Source organism: Coturnix japonica, chromosome 17, assembly GCF_054131305.1.
Source record: "Coturnix japonica strain WE chromosome 17, WE-NBRP24, whole genome shotgun sequence".
NCBI lineage: Eukaryota > Metazoa > Chordata > Aves > Galliformes > Phasianidae > Coturnix > Coturnix japonica.
This window is the reverse complement of record NC_140679.1, coordinates 14,670,616-14,695,564: the sequence shown is the minus strand read 5'-3', so window position 1 is coordinate 14,695,564 and position 24,949 is coordinate 14,670,616. Positions and strand designations below refer to the sequence as shown.

General features: G+C 51.6%; 1 protein-coding gene across 4 annotated transcripts; it reads right to left on the bottom strand.

The window, feature by feature from the left end:
- Positions 1-613: 613 nt before the first annotated feature.
- Positions 614-24,949, bottom strand: RSPO1 (R-spondin 1). 4 transcript variants are annotated; one of them, XM_032448999.2, is made up of 8 exons: positions 14,345-15,123; positions 14,144-14,219; positions 13,897-14,008; positions 7,229-7,596; positions 5,446-5,637; positions 4,431-4,580; positions 3,866-4,054; positions 614-3,352 (listed from the first exon to the last, which is right to left on the bottom strand). In XM_032448999.2, exons 4-8 carry the CDS (start codon positions 7,320-7,322, stop codon positions 3,195-3,197), a joined length of 783 nt encoding a protein of 260 aa, XP_032304890.1. In that variant the 5' UTR covers positions 7,323-7,596; positions 13,897-14,008; positions 14,144-14,219; positions 14,345-15,123; the 3' UTR covers positions 614-3,194. The 4 variants fall into 4 exon arrangements, with proteins under 4 accessions (XP_032304890.1, XP_032304892.1, XP_032304891.1 ...); XM_032449001.2 differs by lacking the exons at positions 13,897-14,008; positions 14,144-14,219; positions 14,345-15,123 and adding an exon at positions 13,366-13,722; XM_032449000.2 differs by lacking the exons at positions 13,897-14,008; positions 14,144-14,219; positions 14,345-15,123 and adding an exon at positions 24,814-24,949 and having other exon boundaries at positions 1,889-3,352.

Here is a 24,949-nt window from a genome sequence, read left to right as displayed (position 1 = left end):
ACGGACTAAGAAGTGTATACATTGCCTCAGGAGTGGAAAGGTAGTAAATCGTTGTTTGGGGGGTAGGTGTGCACTCATAACTTGACTGTAGCTAGTGAAAAAATCCTGCTTTACACAGAATAAGACCATAATACAGCCAACCTGTGTTTGGTGCAATTTGTCTGCCACAGCTCCTAAATCTTGGCAAATGAGATGGAAATGAAACAGTTCCAAAAGTGTGGCTGCAAGCTGTTAATGCATTGCCCCTGCCCTTCATTCCCTGTTATTTAAGAAGAAGCAACCCAAAGCTCAGTAAACTGCCTAGCAACTCTCCTACAGTTTTTGAGTTCAAGGGTATGAATGAAGATCTTTTCTATACAAAGTCATTTCTCACAAAGGGTCAGTCTGTCTGTCTGTACATCTAAGAACTATTTCTCCAGTGCTGCAAGGAGGTGGTCAAAGTGTGGAACATGGATACATGCAGAATCCACAGAATCCATGGGTACATTTGGCTTCTGGATGGATGTGGATGGGCAGATTACTTGAGGAGAGACCTTCTCAATCCCACTTTCAAGCTATTTTCGACTGTTAGGGATTTGACCCCAGTTGGGGTGAATAAAGCAAACAGAGCTTGTTCAGCAAACCCATTTATTTATTATGTGTTTAAAGAAGCATATTTTACAGTGATGCCACAGAGAGAACACCACAACAGGTATTATTTGATGGACTGAAAGAGAGCAGTCGTGTGCGTGTGAGTTGAGATGACATCAACCTAAGGCAGTCTCTGGTTTGGACTATTGAGCTCAGCGTGCAAACCACGTGGGTCAGAGGTAAAATGTTACTAAGCTCTTCAATGAACCAGCTCTCCGAGAGTGGGAAGAAGCACAATGTTTAAGCTGATGTAAAAACTAAAGAAATTTGACTTTTCATATTTCCCTTCTAAGCTTTCTAAATTTCATTTCCAACCATCCATACTGAAAAATGCTGATTTTCCTAATACAACGTATTAAACTTTCCTTTGCCTTTCTTTCCCTTCCCATTTTGTTATGGGAGGGTGGGGGAACAGAGAGAAGAAAAGGGAAAAGGGTGCAACAGAAAGAAGTTCTTCAGTTTTCCTGCAAGATGTGTTGTGTGGATTTATGATATGCAATCATAAACAATATTATCTGTGCTAATATTGCCATGAGTTACTGTAGGGAATGCAGTCGGTTAACAGAGCCTTGGTGTTTCAGATGCACTCTCTCTTCTCTTTAGTCCTTGTTGAGAACTGGATTGAGATACTGAAGCAGGAGGGAAGGAAGAAGTGCTCCTGAATTAGCAAGCTGAGGTTTGTGAAAGGGTTACTCACTATTGCTGCTGAAAAGCGGAAGGGAAAAGCAATTTTGCTTACACGCAGTGCCAGGTTGCAAACAAAATACTTATTTCACAGGCTAGCTGGGGCTAGAGAGCAAAATGAGGTCTGATCTTTCAGCTGGGAGGCCTTCAGGAATTGTCTGAACACAATCCATAAACAACTCAAGGGATGACTTTAAGAACCTCTCTCTCTCTGCTTGGTATGCTGCTCGTTTATCATTGTGCTGAAATGGAATCCCCTTTAAAAGATATAACGGCTTCTTGTTTACTTAAACACAAAGTGGATGATGGGCTGAAAGGTTTTGCTGCCAGTGGAGCAGTCACGGAGAGCTTGGTACAGCCCTGGAGCTGGAACAACTATGTAGCTCCCACATTCTGAGCTAAGCCAAAGCACCGGGACCTGGTGGGGAGGCACCCACCTCCACACAAGGCAGAGGTGGTGCAAAACAAGGGCAGCAGGACTTGGCTTCATCAGCTTTAGCTCTGGGGTGAACTTTTCCCTCCCCTTTTGCCTTCCCAGAGAGCCAGGAGCTCCAGCACATTGCTGGGGACCGTGGCACTTCCCTGGCTCCATCCCTTGGAACAAAAGGGGTTTTGCTGAACTTTAGAGGAATGAAGGGTCAGTATTTATATTGAGGAAGCACGTTTTATAATAGAAGGGAAATGGAGCAATGTGCCTTGTAATGACATGGCCAAGGGCAAGGCTCCCCACACAGAGAAGAGCAGTGAGAAGCATGAGCCCAGTGCAGCCTGGCCAGGTCCCCACCGAGCAGCATCCTCCTGGTTGATTCCTCTGCCTGGTGCCTGTTCTTGCAGAGCATAAACCTTTGTGCTGAGTCCAGGATCTTCCCATTGGTGACACAGAGACCGGTGGTTTCTATCAAACTTAAACACTTGCTTTGCAGAGCCTGAGCTGTGCCTTCCCCCTCCCACCTTCATTCCTTCCTGCTATGATAAAAGGACAAGCCTGTCCCTGGCCAGGAGCAGAGAGTAGGAGCTATGACTATTGACTATGAGCAAAGTCACAGCATTTTGCAGCTTACTATTAGCTCTCATTGTCTCAAGCCAGGTCCTTGAATGGAGTCTTCCTCAAGGAGCAGTGCGGGCAGCAGACTGAGCTCTGACTGCAGTGCAGCCGGCTGCGTTTGCTGGGATTTTCTTACAGCTTTTGTCAGTTTCCCTTCCACAAGTGAATCTCTGTCCTGTGGGACACCAGCCTCCATAGGGGCCAAGGCATGAACCACACACTCAGGAAGCTGGTTGTCGTCTTGGTTTTGTATTTTTTCTTTTTTTTTTGTATTTTTTGTGGGTTTTTTTTTTCTTTTTCCTTTTTTGTTCGCTCATTTTTGTTTCGTTTTGCTTTTAATTCAAAAGAACTCTTTTGAAGCAGAATCGGGGCAGATACCACTGACCTCTTACCACAAACGTTTAACATGTATTATTCTCAATGATAAAGTCATACAGCTTAAAACACAAAATAAAGGGTTGGGGGGGGGGGGGGGGGGAAGAGAAAAAGGACACTGCCTTTATGTGAGTCCAGTTCCTCAGTCTGGAAGAGCAGAAATCCAGTCCCCGTGGCTGGTTGGGCACGAGGCAAATGTCCCAAGGCCCCGTGCCCCCATCCTTGGTTCATCCTCACCTCTGGTCCTGCAGTGTCCCACTGCCCCAGTGGATGCCATCCGTGGTGCTGGGGTTACCGCCTCCTTAAGTGTTGTGGATGTGGCTTCTGTCAAGTCTAGTCTAGGAGTATAGGTCTGTCTTTCTGACATGTGTAATGTTGTGTAGCAGTGCTCTGGTTCAATAAAGCTTTCATATACATAGCAGCAATGAAGTCTTGCCATCAGGTGATGTTAAAGGGGCAGCTATTGGGCAGGGCTGGCGGATGTGGTGGGGGCCACAGCCCCTCTCTGTTTGCTCTTCCTCTTCTTGGTGCCAGACTTTGTATCTTTGGTGTCTTTCCTATTTCTGTTCCCATTTGTATTATCTTGCTTTCCTTGCTCGTCCTTTTTCTTCCTTTTCCCTGCAACAAAGCAAAGGGCAGCAAAGGAGGATCAGGCCTGGATCTGTCTTTGCAGTTTCCAGCAGGACTCCTGATGCATGCATTTCCCTGCTGCTGCCCGAGGCCTTTTGCTGTCACAGTGCTGCCTGCATTGCTGGCAGCCAGGTGGGGCTCAACCCTCCCTGCTCTTACTCACTGCTCAGAACCGGTTCCCTTCCAAGCAGCCAACGCAGCCACAATCCTGTGCACCCCATAAGAGGATGACCAAGCCACCATTCATCCTATTGACACTGCATTTCAAAGCACAGACCTCAGCACTCCCATGAAGGAGACGACAACTCCCATTGCTGCAGCACGCAGAGATTGCTCAGCTGCCTTGTTTGCTAAAGTCCCATCTGAGAGCTCTGTGCCCTAACACAAAGCATCCATGCCATAGGGAGGTGATGGGACGTACATTTACAGTGCTGCACTGTTAGGCTGAACGCTGTCACATAAAGAGGTGCAGGGGGAAATGAAGCAATGCTCCACACTCACCTTCAGGGCACTGGCTCTTCTGCACAGTGCATCTGCGCACCTCTGTGGTGGGGGGACACAGGGACACGTCCCCAGAGGGAGCCTGTAGGATCCGCCGCGTTCTCTCCTCGTTCCCCTTCTTGAAGCCACACAGCTTTCTCTTCTTGGAGCAGGGCCCCCAGGGCCCCCACTCACTCATTTCACATTGTGCTGCCAGATAACAAGAGAGGACAGGGGTATCTCTCATCTCTCTGCTGCACCACTGGGAGCCCTCCCACCCCTCTCCCACCCCTTTCCCACCCCTCTCCCATGGGAGCCAGAGCTGTGTGTGCTTTTCCCAAGCAGTTCCCAGGTTTCCTGACACCCCCTTTCCTACCACACTATGAGTTCTGAGCACTCCAGAAGCCATTTGTATGAATATTACAATGCTCATCCATGCTATGCCCAGCAAAGGGTTGGGTACAAGGCTGCCTGAACCATTTCCCATTAGGCACCAACACAGCATCCCTGAGGGGTTGATTTGATCACCTAAACCAACATGCAGCAAATAGATGCATCAAATTCTCAGTGTCTGAGTGTTGCTTACCAGGACTGCTGCACTCCATGGTGCCGTTGGCAGCAGAGTAGCCTTCAGGGCACGTGACGTAACATCTCCCTTTGTGCAAATACAAACCTTCCTTACATTTTGTGCAAAAGTTTCGGCTGAAGCAGGACTCACAGTTCTCGATTTTGCATTCTGGAGGGGAAAAAAACAACAACAACACACAAAGTCATCATGAAACCTGACGTGAACACAACTGCTGGCAGCCCTGGTGAGAGGGGCTGTGATTTACACTGTGTGTGTGCCCCAGCCATGCATTGGATTCAATGGGCAGGGAGAAGGTGTGAGCAGAGGCACCATTGAGCACCAAAGGCTCAAGGAGCTCCTGATAGCTCCTTACAGTTTGCTGCTGGCTCCAAGGAGAGTCTCTGTGTGCCCTGCCAGCCCTGCTCATGCAGCTTGTTCATAACCTGCTCCCTGCTGCAAGACAGAGCCACTATGCTGCAGCAGCTGCCAGGAGGACGTCAGGCAGGGTGGAAAAGGTTTGGGCTCGTGTTCAGCTCGAGCATCAGTCTGCCAAAGTGGGAAAGTGCAAAGAATAAAGCCCAGTGTCAGCTGCTCCAGCTGCAGCTCCAGCATGTGCAGCAAAGAAAGTGAGCTGGATGGAAACCTGGCTGTGAGGTGGTTTGCATGGAACTGCCAGGGAAGTGATTGCATTTTTCCACACCCAGCTTCTTTCTGGTGCTCTGGCTGAACGAGGCAGAGCTGGGCTGAGGTTCCCATTCAGAGAGATGCTTCGTTATTCAAACAGACAGAGAGAAAAGCAGGTACTTGCACAAACACTGCTCTTCCTGCTCCCTCCCAAAGAAGAGAGGTGTCAGCATCCCTCTCTTGCAGGACCCCACATCACTGCACCCATATGGAGCAGAGTGCACTGTGGTAGAGCAACGCAGCCCTGCACACTCTGCTGGTGACATACTTTGCATTCATGAATGATCCATTCACTGCTACCCCTGAACATGGACAGGGACCTGCAGAGGATCTCAGAGCTGATACTCACTGATGCACTTGTTCATGTCTGTATTGCGAAGGCCGAAGTATCCCAGTGGACAGGATGGGAGGCAGATCCCAATTTGTCGGATATCGTTCCTCTCCAGAAGGATGAAGAGCTTGGGGGAACATCTCAGGCACCCATTGAACTCAGAGCACAGGTCGCAGCCCCTGGCACAGCCCTGGCTCAGCTCAGTGCTAACTGCAAGAGCAGGAGAGAGGCAGTGGTGAGATGGGCATCGCTGCTGAGCGAGAGCCTCTTTGGAGGGCAGCCAGCAGCTTCCTGGAGACAAATCCCCCTCTGAGGAAAACTGCCATAAATATTTGATGCAAAGTATGAGTTCACGTCCTGACACAATTGCTGCCCGGAGAGAACAAATCAAACCCAGCTCAATAATTCATCAGCCCCAACCCAGTGCATGGCTTTGCCTGGGGGATGCCTCGGTCACCCTGCTCTGCCCATAGCTTCAGCACCACCAGGACCAGGGCCCAAAAGCAATCACAAGCTTCAAGCAGCATTCAAGCAGGACATCACCATACCAGAGGCCAGACATCAGTACCACCCCAGGCACCTCTGGGACGAGCAAGGGACAGAACCAGAGGGAAACCATCTGCATTGAAGCCTGCCTTGAACCTCTTGCCAGGCTGAGTCCCAGCTCTGTCTCACCATGACCACTCTGACTCTCACTCTATCTGGCAGTGCAGCAGATTTCTCTGCCCCCAAAATAGAGATGTGTTCTCAGCTCCTAAGTTTAGTCCAAGAAAAATTCTCAATCCCCCGTCTTGAGAGTTTTCTGCTTTTAATTATCATATAAAATGCTGCTTGTTTTGAAACCCATAGCATTCTTTGCAGGCTAGAATGCAGGTTCTTTTTATTAGTTTATTATGCAAGCAGTGTCCTTGTTTATAGAAAGGCTGTGTATGTTAAAATGTATTCTTTTAAATGCTGTGTTTACTACACTTCAAAAGCAAGAGTGGAGCACCAGAGCATTCCCATGCCAGACTGAGTGGTAGGAGAGCTTTCTTCTCCCTCCTGCAGACCCCAAGTCCTGCACATTCCCTGCTGCCTTTCCTCACCCTATAACCGGTCCCAGCTCACCTGTAGGGTGCAGAGGCAGCTGCAGCCTCAGAAGAGGAAGCAGAAAGTAGAGGAACCCCTCACCTGGGGTCCTGCAGTGCCCCGATACCAGGAGGCTGCTCCATATCTGGGCTGGTACCTCCATGCTGTGCCATGGGGGTCTGGCTCTGTCCCTCCCCATAGGGCTGAGGTCTGCCTCTGTATGAGCCGAGACTCCCTGGGAGCCGTGCTTAATAGCATTAGCCATGACATCCAGCTTTCCCTGTTCTCACGGAGCTCCAGCAGTCAGTTTTAACATAAAAAATCATTTTTTTTATATAATTCAATTTAAATCAGTTTTAATGTAAACCAGTTCTAAAAGGAGCTCGCATAAAGGAAGGGAAACCCATGGGGCCGCTCTTGTGCCTTTGGAACCACTCGAGTCCCTGGGTGGGGCTGCCCAAAGCCTGTCCTGGTAATTAAAACCTGCACTTCCCATGCACCTCGGGTTGCAGCAGGATGGAGACAACCAGGGGTACAGGGACTGCAGTGGGCAGCAGCCTGGGACAAGGGGAGGACCCAGACCTCTCCAGCCCCATGCATGGGTACATATTCCTGGTCTAATCAGGCAAACATTCCCATTCTGCACTGGCAAACATTCACCATTTGCATGGACAAGCATTCCCAGCCTGCGTAGCATCAAGAGAAGGAGAGAAGAGAAACGTTTCATACATACTTCGCCTTTGCCTCTTGCCCTTCACCACTTTGCTGCCGCCTGTTAGATCCATCGAGCTTAGAAAAACCACCACCACAAACAGTCCAAGCTGCATAGTAACTCTCCAGCGCCGCAGCCCTGTAGCTCAGGGTGATCGGAGTCCGTGGCCACTAAAACCTCCTGGGCTGGCTCAGAGCTGAGAGTCTTTGTGCGACGCCTGCTGCAGGACCATATCCACCAGCTACCACCGCAGCAGCAGAGATCTTAGGTAGCAGGTAACATGGTTCTACCTTCATCCCCATATGGAGCGCAGGAGCTCGGGTCCAGTCCCATTGGGGGGTTGGTAGTCAGCGTTAGCTGCTTGGAGTTTCCAAGTGCAGGTACAGGAACTGGAAAGAAAGAGGAGAAGGGATTCACTCTAGTGGATGACAAACATGGGTCTCCATCGTTTCCATATGAAGTGGATTGGGTCAGCATTGCAGTGAGCCATGGAGCAGAGCTGGGGGAGCAGCGCATGGGGGGAATCCCTCTCCAAGCCCACCTGCAAGTTATTGCTTGGCTCAATAACAGCACATGGCTTTCCCAGGGAAATGCCTGATGTGCTCGTGCCATCTGCCGATGCTGCACATGGTTGTAGCTCTAACTTGTTTATTGTAGTGCCAGTGCTCCTCAGCAGATGGTCATTGTGGGCTGCCAGGAGCACAGGATGCTTCCCATCAGGTGGGCACCTCTGGAGGCTGGGAGTAGAGTTGGGCATGGAGCGACCCTGCAGAGCTTGGGGACTTGTCTTTGATTTTGGGGACAGTCCTGGACCTGCTGAAACACTGCAGTTCTGCTCTGAGAGTGACTGCAAACTCCTGAGCGTGGAGCAGAACCACCATGTCTGTACGCTTTGGATCAACCAACAAACATGCTCAGAGCAATGTGCATTGCCAGGAGGACAGGTGACATGTTCCTCTGCTTAAAATCTAGGAGAAGAAAGAAAAGCCCAATGCAGAGGGCTGTGGGATGCTGAGCTGTTGCTGCTGCAGTGATAACAGACCCAACTCAAGGTGTGCAGGGATGCTTGCGGGACTGCTGGGGGAGCAGCACTGTGCTCTGCACTGGGGAAAGGCCATGAGGGTTGCTTTGTGTGCATTGGGAGTGGAGGAAATGTGACTTCCATGCTGAACAAAAAGCTCTGACCCAGCACAATTGGGCCGCGCTCCTCTGTATGCAGCTGGCAAACCACAGCCCCACCAACTGCTGCCATTGTGTGGGAATAAAGGTGACAACATTCGCTCTGTGAGGTCAGTGGAAATAGAAAATGGTTTTAATCCCCTTATAATAACTGCGCAGTCACCAGCGCCCCGAGTGGGCAGTGGTGATGGGGTTGGAACAGTGCCTGGCTGCAGCCTGCAGCAGTGGGAAGGGGTACAGGACTCCACTCAGGGGTCACCCTCCATCCCACAACACACGTGGACCCCTTGGCTGGAGAAAACATGGGAGCCCTCCAGCTGGAAACAAGCCCTGTACCCAGGAAGGTGCTTCCTGCACCCCAGCATCAACACTGAGAGCCCACGAGCAATTACAGGAATGATAGAAATGCTCTTCTATGCCTTGCACAGCAGCAGCAGAGAGGAAGCTGCTGGAGGAAGCAGCCCATGCAGCAGTGCAGATAGATGCTGAGATGAGTGGGAGCTTTGGGACAGTGCTGCTTCCAGCACACCAACGCTGTTGGGAGGGCAAGCAGCACCACAGGGCACTGCTGGCATCCTCCTGCCCGACAGCTTTGAACTATTCACTGTATTCCTCCTGCAGATCCCCTGAGAGCTGCTGGGGCGACAGCACAGTGCTGTCCATGTGCTTGTCGTTACAGCCCACGGCATCATCCAGGGGATTTTCAAATAAATAATTAGGCGCTTGTGTAAACACCAACTTGTTCTGCACTTCCCAGCCTGTTTGCTGCAAGCTGCTTTATAAACACTGTCAAGTGCTTAAGCTGGGCTGTTTGGGAGTGTTTACTGGAGAGGAGATCTGTGCAGAGATCACACCGCTGAGCCGCCGCGGCCTCTCTGTGTGCAGCATTCATGGGCACGTGTGTAGGGCAGCTTGCACAGAGCAGTGAAGCAGTGTGGATCCCATTGGGGAGCACAGTGTGGCACAGCATTGCAGAGCATGGCATTGCATGGCACAGCACAGCACTACATGGCACAGTAGAGCACGGTACAGTATGGCACAGCACAGCATGGAGTGTAGTGGTGTAGCACTACATAGGACAGTATGGAACAGAATTGCACAGAATGGCATGGCATGAATGGTACAGCATGACGTTATAGAACAGCATGGCACAGCACAGCACAGCAGGAGGAGCCCAGGGATGCTCACCAGCAAGAGCAGTGCTGTGCCATTGCAGCAGCACGGAATGAACTCTCCCCACATTAGCACTGAAAGCTGCACCAGCAGAGCGCTGCCACCACCACTGCACTGCTGCTAATCCCTGCAGCGTGCAGCTGACGTGTGTCCCAGGAAGTACACACTGAACCAGCTCTGCGTCCTTTTGCTGTTTACACAACAGTCACAGTACAGACAAACCTCTCCTGGTGTGGGGACAGCAGCAGGGATGCTCTCAGGGAGCAAACACTGCCCTGTGTGTGCCAAGAGCCAGCGTGAGGCTTTGCCATAGGAAACCCAGAGCTCTGAACGTGAGCATTTTCTCCTCCTCATCTCCTTGAAGTTCTGCATTTTCCATGTTCATCCACCTCAGCAAACTCCCTGTGCCCATCGTGTCCCAATGGGAGAGGAGCTTCCCACTCTCAGGACACGAGTTATGATTCTTTACACTATTGCAGCCATCAGTCAAGCTCAGGTTGCTGCAAACAATTCCCAGTCTAAACATTAGCAGGATTTATGCCATTATCCCATCGACAGGAAGAATTTAGGATAACCCGGATTGCACTGAATTCATTTATGGAGAGAGACCTGGCCCCTGCATCTGAAATGATGCTAAGCCTTGTTTGCAATTCAATCAGGATAAATTGGTCCTTGGGAGCTCCAATACAAACCAGAAAATGTAAACCATCCAGATAATTTACCATTAGTCCTCCTCCACACAAGGTGAGAAAGACCAATATTATATCCCCAGGATATTCGAGACCTAATCCACAATAACTAAATTGCTGATATATTGCCTCTCGCTGGATGTATCAGGCTATCAGTAATGTAAACGGACTCTCCAAAGGTTTACTGAAGTGGGAAGAGAAGGACCAGATGTTGGGTGAGGGCTGGAGTCAGGACAGCAGCCGGGAGTTGCCTGTGGAAAGCTGGACACAGGAATTGAAGTTTCCACATCCTTGAGGTGGGTAGATAACTTGGATTTCACCTTGGCAGCCTCTTTGAGGGGCGGAAAGATACCGGGAGACCAGATTGCATCCATTTATTCTGCCTTCCCAGTGATGTTTTCCCCAGTTTCAGCTGCAGTGGGGCTGGGTCCCAGCAGGTGGGACATCACCAGCTGGAGAGCAGGCATCTTTTAAACAAGCAGAAGCCCACACGTGTGTTTATCTCAGCACATGACTTACCCTCCCTTGGCAAAAGCCACCCTGAGATATCTGAATCTGGCCCTTGGGGGTCAGAATCATAGCAGGATCCCATCCGGCACCTGCAGAGCTCATTGCATCAGAGCTGAAGTGCAGAACTGGCACTGCAAAGACCATTTTCACCAAGAGTACATTGTGCTCACTGGTGGGAACACTCTCGTTGTCTTTCCAAGGGCAGTTTTCTCTGCAGCAGGGCAGAGAACACTGACACACTGCAAAAGAATTGCTTTTGGAGCATCCCAAGCTTGCATGGCGCGGGCATTGTGCTCAGCCCGCGAGCAGCCCCGCTCAGTGCATGCAGAGCCACTTTGTTCTGCCTAATCCCCGAAGCAATAAAAGAAGGCTGCGTTAAGTCAAATTTCCGAACCAGAAGGTCTTCATTTGATATTACAGCCGAGTGCCAAGTTCTGCAAAATCCCTAACCCATAAACTCCGCTGAAAAAAAATAAAATAAAATAATAAGAAACAATCTGGCAGCGGCGTTCCCCGCAGCATTGTTGAGGTCTGACTCCTTCCACCAGCTTCTGCTCTGCATTCCCCCATATCTCAGAGCCGTGCTGTGACCCCAAGTGGGGAACACAGAGAGCAATGTCCTGCCTATGGGTTCCCCTCTTCCAAGTGGTACCGCGTATCCCCAGCGCCTGCTCTGCTCTGCTTGGGCTCCTTGCACAGTACCCAGCACAGTAGCAGCTCTGAATACGACAGCAATTACTGGTGCCACAGCCCTCTCTCCAGGAGCACTTGTGCTCAACGTTGTAAAACACCAGGAAATGTTTTGCTGGGGGATTTCCACTGCCCTTCCCGTTAGTGCAGGCGGACACGGCGGGCTGCGGGCTGTGCCGTGCGGCCGCTCGCCCCTTAGAGCAGCTGGCAATGCAGTGAGGCCATCCCCATGTCATTGCAGAGATGGAGCCTGCTTGCGGGCTTAGATGGGGTCGCCAAAGAACCCAGTATGGTTGATTTAACTTTACAATAATTTAAGCCTTCTCGAAAGCCAGCCCCCTCCCCAGGTGATAAGCAGGGACGTGGTGTACTACAACAAGAGCAACCGAAGCAAAATTCAGAGCAGGAGTTCCAAAGCCATTTCAGACCACGGCAGGCCAGGTGGGCTGAAAATCAGAGCCTTCTACCAGAAGACCTCCTCAACAAACAGCCCCTGGAGCTGCACTGCTGCACAGCGGGGTGCCGAGTTTCACTGTCAGTGTGGCCAAGTGAGGGCTGACAGCGACGTCATACAATTGACTCTAAATATATGGTTTTTAAAAGCAAACTTCCAGGGCTTACAGGAGCCCAATGAGTCACAAGCTACTGTATAAGCAGCTTCTCCAGGCGAAGGCAGAAAGCAACCCAAGGCAAAGGCACAGAGCAGCACCGAGGGCTTTCTGCTCAACCATGGGCAGCAAGGACCCCCTCATGCTGCCTCTCCCACTGACATGGCACCACCTGTAATCCCCATTAACAAGCCATTGTGGGCATGGCTGCAGAGTTGTCTCTAGCAGGGACTGCAAGCAACATTGACATCTTTGTGCTATGGGAAGGTGACAGGTGACCCTGCTCTCCCACCCCTCTGCTCTTCCCATGTCATGCTGTATGTCCCCTTCACCTTTTGCTTTATCAGCAGCCCCATAGCTCAGGCAGAAAGGTGCTGGTCCAGTTTGGGTCCAGCTCAGGTGATGGGAGCACGGAGTTTGCTCTATTCCCTGCAGTCACCTGTGCATGCTGCATTATTTGGGGTGTGCTGGTGGGGTGGCAGCCCCATCTCTATAGAGCAGACATTTGCTCCCCACTGTGTCCCTCAGGGTGGTGCTGCTGCTCTCACAGTGGGGCTGGGTGCTCATCCAGCTGCAGGGAGCCTCATCCCCAGGGGGCTTCAGACATGGTTCAGTGCCCACATCCCACAGAGGCATCATGTCCTGGGTGGGCAGATGGATGTAGGCTGGCAGGGAAGCCAGGTTGGGTAACAGGTGGACTTCAGGTAAAACAATTCAAGCCGGATAGTGCTGCAGGCAGAGGTTTTGGTGCAAATATTGAGACCCCCTGGATCTCAGCAAAAGCCTGGCCACCAAACAGCACTGTTAAACACTGCCTCAAAATCCCAGACCTTCAGCTTGCATGGTTATCAGCACCAATGCTCAGCAACATGTGCACGAGAGAGCAAAGGCTCCATCCTGCTGCACTGTGCAACATTGCTTCCACCAGGGTTTAAACCTGAACAACTCCTTGCCCATCTCAAGGTGAATGCACATGTCTAAGCCTTTGGAAACTACAGCAGCCCAAAGATAAAACTTTCCCAGCATCAGCAACACACTGTGCCCTGGATCCATAGGTGGACCACAAGGATGGGTCAGACCTGACCATGACCTGGGTTGGTGCTGGGGACATCCAGGAATGGAGCCGTGTCTCTGCCTGCCCATGGGACACAGCTGAACCCCTGGCTCTGCCACCAGCACCCAGACACAGCAGCACTTACCCTGCACAGCGGCACGGGGTGTTAACGCCGACGTTTAATTATTCCCATGATCACTCTTAACCATTTTCTTACCATTCCCCCATCCCAAAACCCGAGGAGCACACACTTACCCTGCAATGCTCGGCTGCCTGCTGTGTCCCCATAGGTCCCGTCCTCTGGAGCAGGCTGACTTGCATGCAGCAGGGACAGTATCGAGGCAGTAATTACTTAATGGGTCAGCTCCCTCATTGCAGGGCACGGGCACGCTCCTCTCCTCCAGCCGCTGGGACAGCAGCAACACAACGAGCCGCTGTGGGACCCCACAGCCAGCCTTAAACCCGGCACCAGCAGCACACCGAGCTGCACATCCAACAACACACCGAGCTGCACACCGAGCTGCACGGCTCTCCCTTCTGCTGGGTTGCTTTGCAGCAACGGGGCAGCTCGGCAGCCCGACTCCTTTCCGCAGCCCCTCTCACCTTGGGGGTGGGGGATCCCGACAGATCGGGCTGTGATTTCTCACAGCTTTCATTGTCTGAACTCATTATCCGCGTTGCACAAGGCGAACCCGCAAGTCGGATGCTGACAAGGCTCGCGTTCCTCATTAGCAGCCCGCATTGCAAAAGCTTCATCTAAACAAACATGCATTCTGAAACCCTTACCTCTGACTTGTCACTCCCTCATCACCGCTGCAAAGGCTCTACTGGTTTTAAACCACTACCAGACCAACTACAATAATCCTCAGTTCCTCCAGCGAAAGTTACGCGCTCGTTTCTGTCAAAGAAAATACAAAATACTTTCATGGCGAGTTCATGGAGCAGGCTGGTGCTCTCGGGTCTGGGGGCTCTGTTCACGTGGCTGGAAGCAGGTTCCTAACAGCATCCCAAGGCTTTGCGCAGAGAAACAAACCCTTCTGTGATGTGCAGGATTTCAGCTCGTAAAGATCGCCCAGGCTAGTTCATACTCCATCAGCCCACGCTGCTCCCTGTGTATGCAAAGCAGAAAGTATGTGATCATATCAGAGCAATTTGCACATTAATAAATCCAGGTCTCAATGCCGTAGACTCCATCCCCATCCACCGGGTAGGGGTTTTTTATTATTATTATTACCAGAGTATCCAGCTTTGTAAAGGCATCTAGTGCAAACTCCTGCATGAGGGAATTCCACCCCACTAGTACCACCTCCTAAGACAATATCCAGCCAAAATATTGTGACTGTTGCAAAACCCGGACTGGAACTCTGCAAAGGACCTTCCAGCGTTGCATCCAGAGCCAACGGGGTCTCAGTAAATTACTGCAGAGTGACACAACATCTCGTTTTCTTTGTAGTCTTTTTTATTTATGACAGTTAATTCCGAGTTATTACTAACATTTCAGTGGTAACTGGCATATGAAGTCATCAGCTGTCACAACTGCATCTGTTAATAAACATGTCAGATATTAAAAGCAGCTTATTATTCTCCGGAGGGGGGGGAGGCACCGAGTTGATGAGCTTTACAGCCTGGTTATTTTTCCATCCCTGTAGCTGTGCAACAGGAGGAAACACTCATGTGTGGGAAAGCACCATCCAAGCCCTGTCCCCTCTCCTCCTTGCTGTGTCCCTGCTCCTTTTCATTTCCCTAACACAGGAGTGACACTGGACCAAGTGCTTTGCATGGAGCATGGCATGTGAAGGGTGGCACCTCCCTGGTGTCCCCAGAAACCACCATGCCCCGTAGGCTGCTCAGGATGCAGCTGGGCAGCACCCACCCTGCCTACACCCAGCTGTGCCTGATGCAAAGGGGACCAGGAGAGGGTGGGCAGCAGTGGTCCCCCATGTCAATGACCCTCATCCCTGCTTCTGTGGGGCAGACATGGTGCCCATCACCCATGGTTCATCCCTCAGTTCTGCTCCATTGCCACGTGGAGTCAGAAATCAGGGTCTCTAGACCACTCCCACCCATGGCTGGGTTCAGGGGGGCAGTCAGGTGTTATATATGGGACAGCAATGGCCGTGCCAGTGTCTCCCTTCCCATTCAGCTCCACCATCCTCAGCACATGAGGACGTAGCACGTCTGCTCCTTGCCTGGCTCCAAGGTTTTCCTCATCATAATGCCTCTGCCTGTCTCTGTCCGGAGGTAGTTTGCATGTGGAGGAGCGATGTCAGCAGTGACACCATCCAAACTTTCTATGTGCAGGTTAGTTGGGATCACCCAGCAAAGCAGTTCCCTCACAGCCCAAACGTGTGACTGCAGTGAGCAGCAGCCCATGTTGCTGAGGGTGGCAATGCACTAAATGCTCCATCTTTGCTTTCCCCCTTTTGGCCACCTTTCCTCCTCCAGCCATCACTTCTGTGCTACAGTATTGATCTGAGCCAGGAGGCAGCAGATTATCCCCAGAAACCACTCTCAGTGGCTGGATGAGAGATGGACGTGATGCTCGCTCTGACTGCAGCGCTGTTAATGAGGTCGAGATGCAATGTCTCTCCTAGGCTGGAGGATCCCACAGCAGGCATTCCCTGCTCCTGCAGCCACCATTGCCTCAATGGCAGCTGTGGCTGTGTGGCTCCAGACGGCCCAGATCCCCTGGGAAGTGGGTCAGCATCCCTCCCATCTGAGCACATGGCAGCCTTCATTGTAGGTGTGAGATCCACTGGAGCATATGCCATCGTCCTTCTGTAATGAGTAAAATTCTGTCTTTGCCTCCAAATTACCATAGGGACATTATAGGAGAGTAGGCTGTGCCATGCAGGGTGATTAACAATGCAGAAGTCTCAAAGAAACAAGAAGCTGCACTGTCTTCATCACTGGGACTTGTGCTCTCTATACTAGAAGTCTTGAAGTGATACCCAATGTTGCTGAGACAAGATCCCATAATGGAAGCTAAGAGTGAGCAGCCTCATGGACAGGAGCTCTGCACGTTATGCTCGTGTAGGATAACCAAACCTTTTCCTTTCCAGCCTCTCTCAGCCTAGCTGACAGCCGTAGATCGAGTTTCAGTGTGGAGCAAATGTTTATAACTGAGCAATAAACCCCTGAAGACAGAGCTTTATGGTGGAAATGCTGACAAATCCAGCGGTGGGAATGGGGCTACTGGGCACACCGGTAATTAGCCAGCAGCTCTCTGTGTCCAACTGAAGGCAGGAGAGGGGCTTTCCAGCTCCCTGGTGTTAGGAGGTATCATTGCAAAGGACGGTAAATCACACTAAATCCTGCCTTAACACCCTGCACAATAAATCCAGCACCGAGTCCCACATTTCTCCCCCTTCTGACAGGCAGCTAATTTACCGCTTTGTTTTTCTTTCGCTAATGGCTGTTGAGGCTGATCCTAAATTAATCCTGAACAGGCTGTTTCTCTCTTATACAAAAGGACATGAAATTCCACATTTTCACGGGGTAAAAAAGCCAAGCTTCTCCCGATTGGAAGCAGAGCTGCTGGCTCGGAGGTTCCCATCTCAGCAGGTGCTGGGGCAGCAGCAGCACAGGGGATTCAGGAGGTCCCACTCCTGCTCAGCCACCCCAGGGCTTCGTTCCCAGTGCAGTCATGGAGAGGATCACCAGATTTACTCCTCCAACAGCAAAAGCATCATCCTCAACAGAGCACCACGCTGCTACCTGTAGGAGCATCTGAGAGACTGCTGGCCAGTTTGCCACCCTACTTATATTTGCTTTCATTATTAAGGTGACACAAAAAGCCTCTTCTCTGAACCCTAAAGACCTGGTGCTGCCATCCCAACCCACAGATGGGAAATGCATGGGAAACCTCGTTGTGTGCTGAGTGTTCCTTTGTTTGGGGCTTCCCTGGGATCCTCCCCTGGAAAGGAACATTTACTGGGGACCAGAGCTGACTGCAGGGATGCTGTCCCGTGAAGGTGCCAGGAGCCTTCACATCCATGGCCAAACCCATCTGGAGAACAGGCTGTAGGGGAATGTGCACTGATACCTTTCTGCACCTGAATTCAGCAAGTTTTGTTGTCTTAGGTAGCTAAGAAAAGTGCAGGTCTAATGCTCAGCCACCAGAGCCCCCCAGCCTGGGTGATGCTGCCTATTTGAGCTCCAGATGTCCCATTGCAGAGCTTCTTGCCTCACTCCTAACAAAGCAGCGTTGTACCCACTTTGAGGAGGATACTCCTCCAGTTTGTGCAGAGAAAACAGCAGCTCCCACAGCTCCAAGCTCACAGCTGGGACACCTGGCTTCCCTTCCCATTAAAACACTGCTCTTATCCTGACCGAGCTCCCCCAGCTACATCTCCTGCCCTACATCCCCAGCTGCCAGGTGACAACACTCCTAAGCAGAGTCCCCACCCCTCCTGGGGACACCCAGGTTGGCACCAGCTCTGCACCTTCTCACTGTTCATGGCACATCCCCACCCTACAGCTCCAGTGATGAGCACCGCAGCTTGGGGCAGACCGTGCTCTGCTCTGCCTGACATTAACCCTAGCTGCAGATACCAGTGCCTACAAGTCCTCAGCTGGCACACAGGATGCATTACTCATGCCCTGTGCCTCATCAGCCTTTTGATAATATCTCAGAATAAGCAGAAAGCAGAGGAGACGCTCACAGAGACACCAGGAGGAAAGAGAGAACTTGCTGAAATCAACTCTGAAGTGCTGCAGCTCCAGACCTTCCCTGCTCTGCTTCTCCGCACCCTTCTTTGACAAAAAGGTTTGCTTTGCAGAAGGCTTATCTAGTTCAGGATGATTGATAGCCTGGGCAATTGTTTTTAATAATATCTGAACACCTGCAGCCCTCAGTTCCCAGTAATACAGTTATCCCAAGTGCCTAACTTATTGCATAAACAACTGCTCTGGTTGCAAAGACAACTATCAAGTTCCCAACGCAGCCTCACTTGGGGGTCACGCACAGGGGCACGCGGGATCATTCCTCCCACACGGCCATGGGGAGCTGCTTTGCTCTGGGATCACTGCAACGTGCTGCTTTTCTCCATGGCACAGCACCACGGGTTCTGTGCTCACCAGGCATGGATAGGCAGGTGGTGACTGCATACACCAGCAGCACACATGCATGCATCCAGCAAGCCGCCTTGCTCTGCATCATCTCATCTCTGCCTGGCATCACGTGCATGCTGGGAAATGCTCCTTTTCTCGCTCGCTTCGAAGGGCCTTTTCCCCTGTTGTTTGAGGAATGCTGTTTGAATTAGCTCCATGGATTGCAAACAGACCCCGTTGTTTTCCTTTCCCGATGCAGGGAGGCTTCTGTTCTCTTTGGCCTGTTGGATTAACCAGGGGGCCTCACACGCTGACCCCTCTGCAGCTCAGGGAAGCTAATTTAATCCCAATATTGTTACAGATCACAGCAGGACAGATCTCACAGATTCCTTGAGGCAAAGCAGCGCTCTGGCAGGGACAGCAGCACTCTGTTTGTGGAGGCAGGAACCTCTGCAATATTTTTTTTTTCTATAAAATTTCCTTTACAAAACTCAGGAGGTTGGGGAGGAGGCAGAAGCAGGGGGGGTTGGTGGGGGCAGCTCTGCTCTGGTCATGCAGTCATGGTCAGTGGTCATGCAGAGAGCTGCTCCTCCTGCATTGCATGGCATCCACAGAGCTTCTATTGCATCCCGCAACATCCCTTGCTAAGGTAGGGGACATAAGTAAAAGTGATGCAGCCAAGCATCAACTCGCCATTTCTTTTCCTTGATATTTTTCCCCATGATACATGCACAAGCCCAAGAACCATCCTATGGATCATCCACTATGCTGCCCCATGCATTACTCCTGCATCACCCCACGCATTGTCCTTTGCTGGCTCTGTGTTCTTCTCCAGCTCAACTCCTAATCTCCATACAACATTGGTGCATTTCCAAAGTGCATCACCTGGGATGAGGCACAGGCTGCTCCATGGGGAGTACGACCCCTGGAGCTCCCAGCCCTGCTATGGGATGGGCTGCAAAGAGCAGTCCTGCCTCTCCCAGCATCACTTGAGGGGGTTTGATATTCGGGAAGAGTAAATTGCTTTGAGACACTATTAAAGTCAAACTAAAATGATGACAGGCCACAGGGCTGGAACTTCCAGCACATCCCATAGCTCTGCCCAGAGCTGGAATGGAGAGAAGAGCAGGCAGGAGGACACAGAACACAGTGCTTTGGGTTGGGGGCTGCTCCATGAGCAGCTTCTCCCTCCCTGGGTTCTTGGGGCACCCAAAGAGCTGCCAGAGCTCATCCTTCTCTCATCCATGAGCGGCTCTGGGGAACATTCCTGCTGGCTGACATTTCCCAGGGCAGTGAGGAAAGAGAAAAAAAAAAAAGGCACTTTTCCCAATATTAATTCTTGCAACATAAAAAACAAACAAACAAAATAAAAGCCCTACCACTCCCCAAAATAACCGCAATAGCTGTAAAGCCTGACACGGCCAGGGGTAGAACAGCTACAGCTTGGCTTGGAAACAGCATTGCCACCACTTCCAAGCGGTCATATCCCAGATGTGAGACACCATGTGTGACAAAACCCAGAGGAAGGACACGCAGGAGGCCTGTAATTGCTACAGATTCCCATCTCAGTGTGGGGACATGGGCGGGTGGCCTAGGGAGTCCCCAGCTTTGGTGATGGCTGTGGGGGTGGCCCTGTCCCCATGTCCCCACGTGCAGCAGGAGCCTGGGGAGGAAGGCATGAGGAAGGGAGGGAGGAAGGCAAGAGACCGAATATCACTCTATGGAAATCAGGGTGAATAAGTAATTTGTAAGCGTATCACAAAAGCTGTCAGTGTGTGCTTGCTCTCTGAGCCATTTGCAGTACATCTGTAATGATTTTAATCATAATTAAAGACGGTACCCTGTGAGCATGCAGAAGGAATACGGCTCGGGCTGTGCATACGGCCTTAATTCTGCTTCACTGTGGCTTTGGGGAGATTTCCAGCGGAGCCATCAGCTTTGCTGGTGCAGAGGGGATGTGCATTGTGTTTTAAACTATATAATTAATTGAGTGCCATGCTCTGCAAGGAGCGAATTCTGCCTAGAGATCTGGGTAATTCTATAAACATGGAGAAGGAACAACGCCCAGCTCTGGGCAGGGAGGAGATGGCAGCGCTTGGAGCGGGTGCTGCAGAAAGCTGGGGAAAGGGAAAGGCTGAGATGGGGAGAATGGGAGGGGGGGGGGATGTGAAAGTGGAGGGTGCAGCCAATGCTGCCCTGCAGCCCTGGTCCAGCCCCATCGCTTTGTGCTGCACATGAACTCCACTTTGAGCTCTGCAAGGAAAGAGTCTGTCCATAGTTTAAATATCTTCAAGATGACAGTGAGGAGAAGAGAATGGACTGTTCAGGGCTCGAAAAAAAAAGATGGCAGAGAAGAAAACAATGGTCTGAGGCAAAGGAAAGAATGCTTCAGGAGCCCTCAGCCAGAGCCTGGAGGGGCGGCGGAGCAGATGTAGCGATGCCTGCTGCAGGGCTCGGCGGCTGGAGACAGTCAGTGCAAGTTCAGATGAGCCATTCTCTGGGAAAATGCAGTGATCCCTCCAGGGAATGACTGAGTGCCTCTTCTCATCTGCATGAAATGTGTCCCAGAGCTCAGCCACCACCCTCCCTGCAGGGACACCCATCCAGGGCAGCCCTGCGCCTTGCAATGCGCTGAGGGCACTGAGCCACGAGGTTCAGAAAAGGTGGGTTGTAACAAAAAAAATCACTGAAATAACCCAGGACTCTGCAGTAAAGCTGTTCCAAGTGTGGGTGTGGGGGGGGTTTGGGCAATGGGCAGCTCCCCTCCTGCTGGACAAGGGTTTGCAGCATGAAGTGTTCACAGCCACTTGCCCACTTCCCTTCATGGGAAGGTTTTGGTGATGGGGAGGGATGCAGCAGGCACACAGCACAGGAGACAGTCACTCCCAAAGGGACAAAGGCACAGGGTCATTGCAGAGCCCTGGACATGTCCTGCTCCCATTCCGTGTGTAGAAGAGCAGTAACAGCCTGGGACAGGCAGAGGAGCAGGTCGGAGCCCCGCCAGCAGTTTAAGTTAAATCAGAAATGAGTATCGATTTCCCTGCTGTGCCCTTTGCAGTCTCCTCCAGCACTTCCAGGTGCATGCAGATAGATCAGTGCATGAGCAGCTCAGTGCTACAGGCAGGAGGTTCCATGGCCAGAATCTGTCCCCAGCTCTGCTCCAGCAAACAGGAGAGAAGCTGCTTCCCGGAGCTGCCCTTCCATTTACCAGGACGTGAGAGCAACACTGCAATACTTGCAGTGTCAGCAACTGAGCTACCTCGGACCTGACAGCCCCTCGTGCAGCCTTTGCCCTGGAAGCTTCAGGGTTTCATTTCCAATTAAGTTTTTCATATGGTAACATTCAGAACTTTGATGCTACTTTTGCCTAAGAGAGAACATACTTTCACTGTTGTGCCCGGCCCAGGAATGACTTCTCCACTATTAAAACGTAATTTAATTTATCTCCACGGATTTTGTGATGACTGGGATTTGTTCTAAGGCGACCTTTAAAGGAGAACTTTTGCATTATTAAATGTATGTGCGAGGAAGCTGAGTTCTGGCATTCTCTGATAACCAAATTTCTTTTCTAGCCTCCACTATATCCATCATGATAAAAGCCCCTGCCAAAGCCCTAACTCAAGCCATGCTTCTGGCATATTGTGAAACGCATTGGGGGGAGAAGGGAAGAAACCCACAAGATGCTCCATTGCGGTATTTTTTTTTAATCAGAGTTTCAAGGATATTGATGGTTTACCTCATAAGGTAAACATTTGTAGCCCAGTTGCTTTTCCCAGGGCTAAACCAGAAACAAGTGGCTCTCGGAAACTGCAACGAATTTGCTCTGACAGACTCCAGTCTGCTACAAAATGAGCTTTCTTAAAATTCTCAGCCTTCCTTCCACACATGGGGCAGCAAAGTGAGGCTTGCTGGGGGCTGCAGGGTGGCTGTGTTTGAGGGATGAGCCCACTCCACCCGCTCAGCACAGTGCCCATTCCCAACCCCACTATGTGCCGCAGAGGATATCCTTCCCCCTACTCCTTGGCACCCTCAGGCTCACCCAAAAGCTGAAAGCTGAAAGAATGGGGTGACACAAGTCCCCTCCATCCAGTGCAGGTACTGTCTCCCACAGCCTCCCCAATAGACCTACTCCTGCAACTCTCCTGTGCTGGTTAACCCCACATTGAGCTGCAGTGGCACTGTCTGGAATAAGGGAGCAGGAGATGAATGGGGGCTGTGGATGCTGGTGTGCACATCCCGGGTGCAGCACAGCTCTCGGGGCTGCATTATTTGTGCACTGACAGCTGGCTGTGGGTGTCACCATGACAGCCTTCCTCCTTGGCAGAGCTGGCGTTGGTGCACACCAGCTCAATGATGACTACCTGCTAGAAGTGGGGAGGATCCCAGGGTTGATGTCTGCCAGCACACACCTATATACCAGGATCCAGGTCCTCTCTGCTCTCCCAAACTTCCCTCTAGCATCACAGTGTGTGTGTGTCCCCATTCCTAACTGTCCCCCAGCACTTACCCTGCTTCAGCTTAGCAAACCCACACAGCATGGTAGGGAACAGCGTGAGCGATCTTCAGTTCAAGATTCACACTGCTACTGTGCTCACTATTAAAAGCTCCATGCAGAGCATGAGATTTCCTGCGCGCAGAGAGGAAGGTATCTGTTTTTAAAGCCTAATTTTATTGTTTCCCTAATGTATTAGCTCATGGATCGGAGCCACGGAAAACCGTGCTGTGAAAAGTGCTCCTTTCCCTAAGAGCGTCTCCAGGGCATAACAACGGCTCTGGAGCTGGGGCAGAGCCAAAATGCTTTCACCACCAAAGCTGGCATCGCCCCGGGACTGTGTGCATGGCACAGCACCATGCTGGCAGCACCTGGCACGGGAGGACGACGTGCCTGTGCAGCCCTGGCCTCCGACTGCACAGAGCTGCTGCTCTGCCTTGTGTATAAGTCAAAACCTGTACACTGCTTGTTACAGAGATGCTCGCTATTTTAACAGGCTGAAGTGGGAGAAGGGAAAGAGCTGCCAGCTCCCAGCTGGACTGTGCTGCGGGAGCTAATGTAGGATTAGCCCAGCAGCGTGTCTTTACAAATCGTTGGTTCCCAGAGTACACAAAGCGAAGCTCTGAGCGCCTTGGCGCAGAGGCAGAGACAATTACTTCGGGAAAATGACTGTGTTTTCCAGCAGGGTATACACAGATGGGACCCTGAGCACAGCCCTCCCACTGCTGCTGCTGGCTGAGCCCCCCAGTCCCCACATTTGTCCATCCCAAAGCAGATTGGTTTGCAGAGTGGGGCTGCTCCAGTTCCCTGCTGGCATGACCTGGAGCAAGGAAGCTTGTCCAGGAGAGTGGAGGCTGATGGGGATGGCTGCTCTGCTCAGTACAGCCTCTCTTCAAGGTGTCAGCCAACTCACAGGCTTGGGATGGCTTGAAAACATGCAATGCCCATAGAGGCCCCAGTGTGCACTGACCAAAGACACAATAAAACCCTTCATCCTTCCCAGTGCAGCATTTCACCCTTCTACAACCAGGGAAGGAAATCCAGGTCTGCTCCAACTGCATGGTCTCATGCTGGTGCTGCCCATCCCCATGCCCTGAGCTGACTGCTGTCACCACATCCCACTGCCACCACATCCCACCATCACCACATCCCATTGCCACCACATCCCACCATCACCACATCCCATTGCCACATCCCGCTGCCACCATACCCCTCTGCCAATCCCATGCCGGCCGATACTGGAGGCTGCAGCACACACCAGCAATGCAGTATCAAACACCAACCCATCCCACTCCCCACACTCTCAGCTGCCCATTAGCACAGGGACATGTTGGATACCCTCCCCATACCCTTCCATCAGCTGTCCCACATTACCGACCCCACACTGCGTGCACAACCACTGCTGGGAGATGAACATGCACTGGGCTGCAGAGGGCACGGGGTGAGGAGTGCTGCCCACAGGGCCAGGGCTGCCCCTATGCTGAGCTGGAAGCGCTCACTACTTATTTCACAGCAACTTCCGACATTGCAGAAATTGTTTTCACTTTGGCTTGGAATGAAGACAAATATTTCAGAAATTTCCTGGATAACATAAAGTTTAAAATATCCTCAGAACTAAAATAGAACGGATGGGCTATCTTCAGCACTTGTGTTATGTCACGTTGTGCCAGCTCACGGTACGCTGCCGCGGGGTCACGAATGGTGTACTGATATAAACAATAACACAAAGGATGCCAATGAAGAGAGGAGAAACGAAATGCCGAAACGAGAAATGCTCTACAACCATTTTTGTCTTGTTTTGTTTTCTTTTCCTTCTGCCTTGTGCAAGTTAATTCTCCGCAGGGAAGCACTGGGATTTTCTCAAAGAGCACGATCTGGTCTGGAGGAGGAGGAGGAAGAGAACAGCCCCAGAGCGCTCCCAGCAGCACAGCACGGAGCGGGGCTGCTTGTGGGCCACCCCCGGTGCCCTTCCTGCCCCCTCCTCCCTCCACCTCTTATCTTGTTTATGGAAAGCCAAAGTGAGCCCCGCTCCGCGCTGTCGGCCAGCGGAGATAAAGCCAAGATGGATCAGCCTAGCGCTGAGGTTCACCACAGAGAGCAGCACCGCAAAGCGAATGGGGCACCCCGTGCCCATGCGGAGGGGCCAGGTTGGCTCTTACCTGGGTTTGGCTCCTGCTGTCCCCGTGCATCTCCCACCCGGACGGCTTCTCAGGGCTGGCACTTCTGTCCCACACCAGGGCTTTGCAGCAGGCTGACCGCCGGGCGCCCGCTGGCACCCATTCCCTGTCCCGTGCC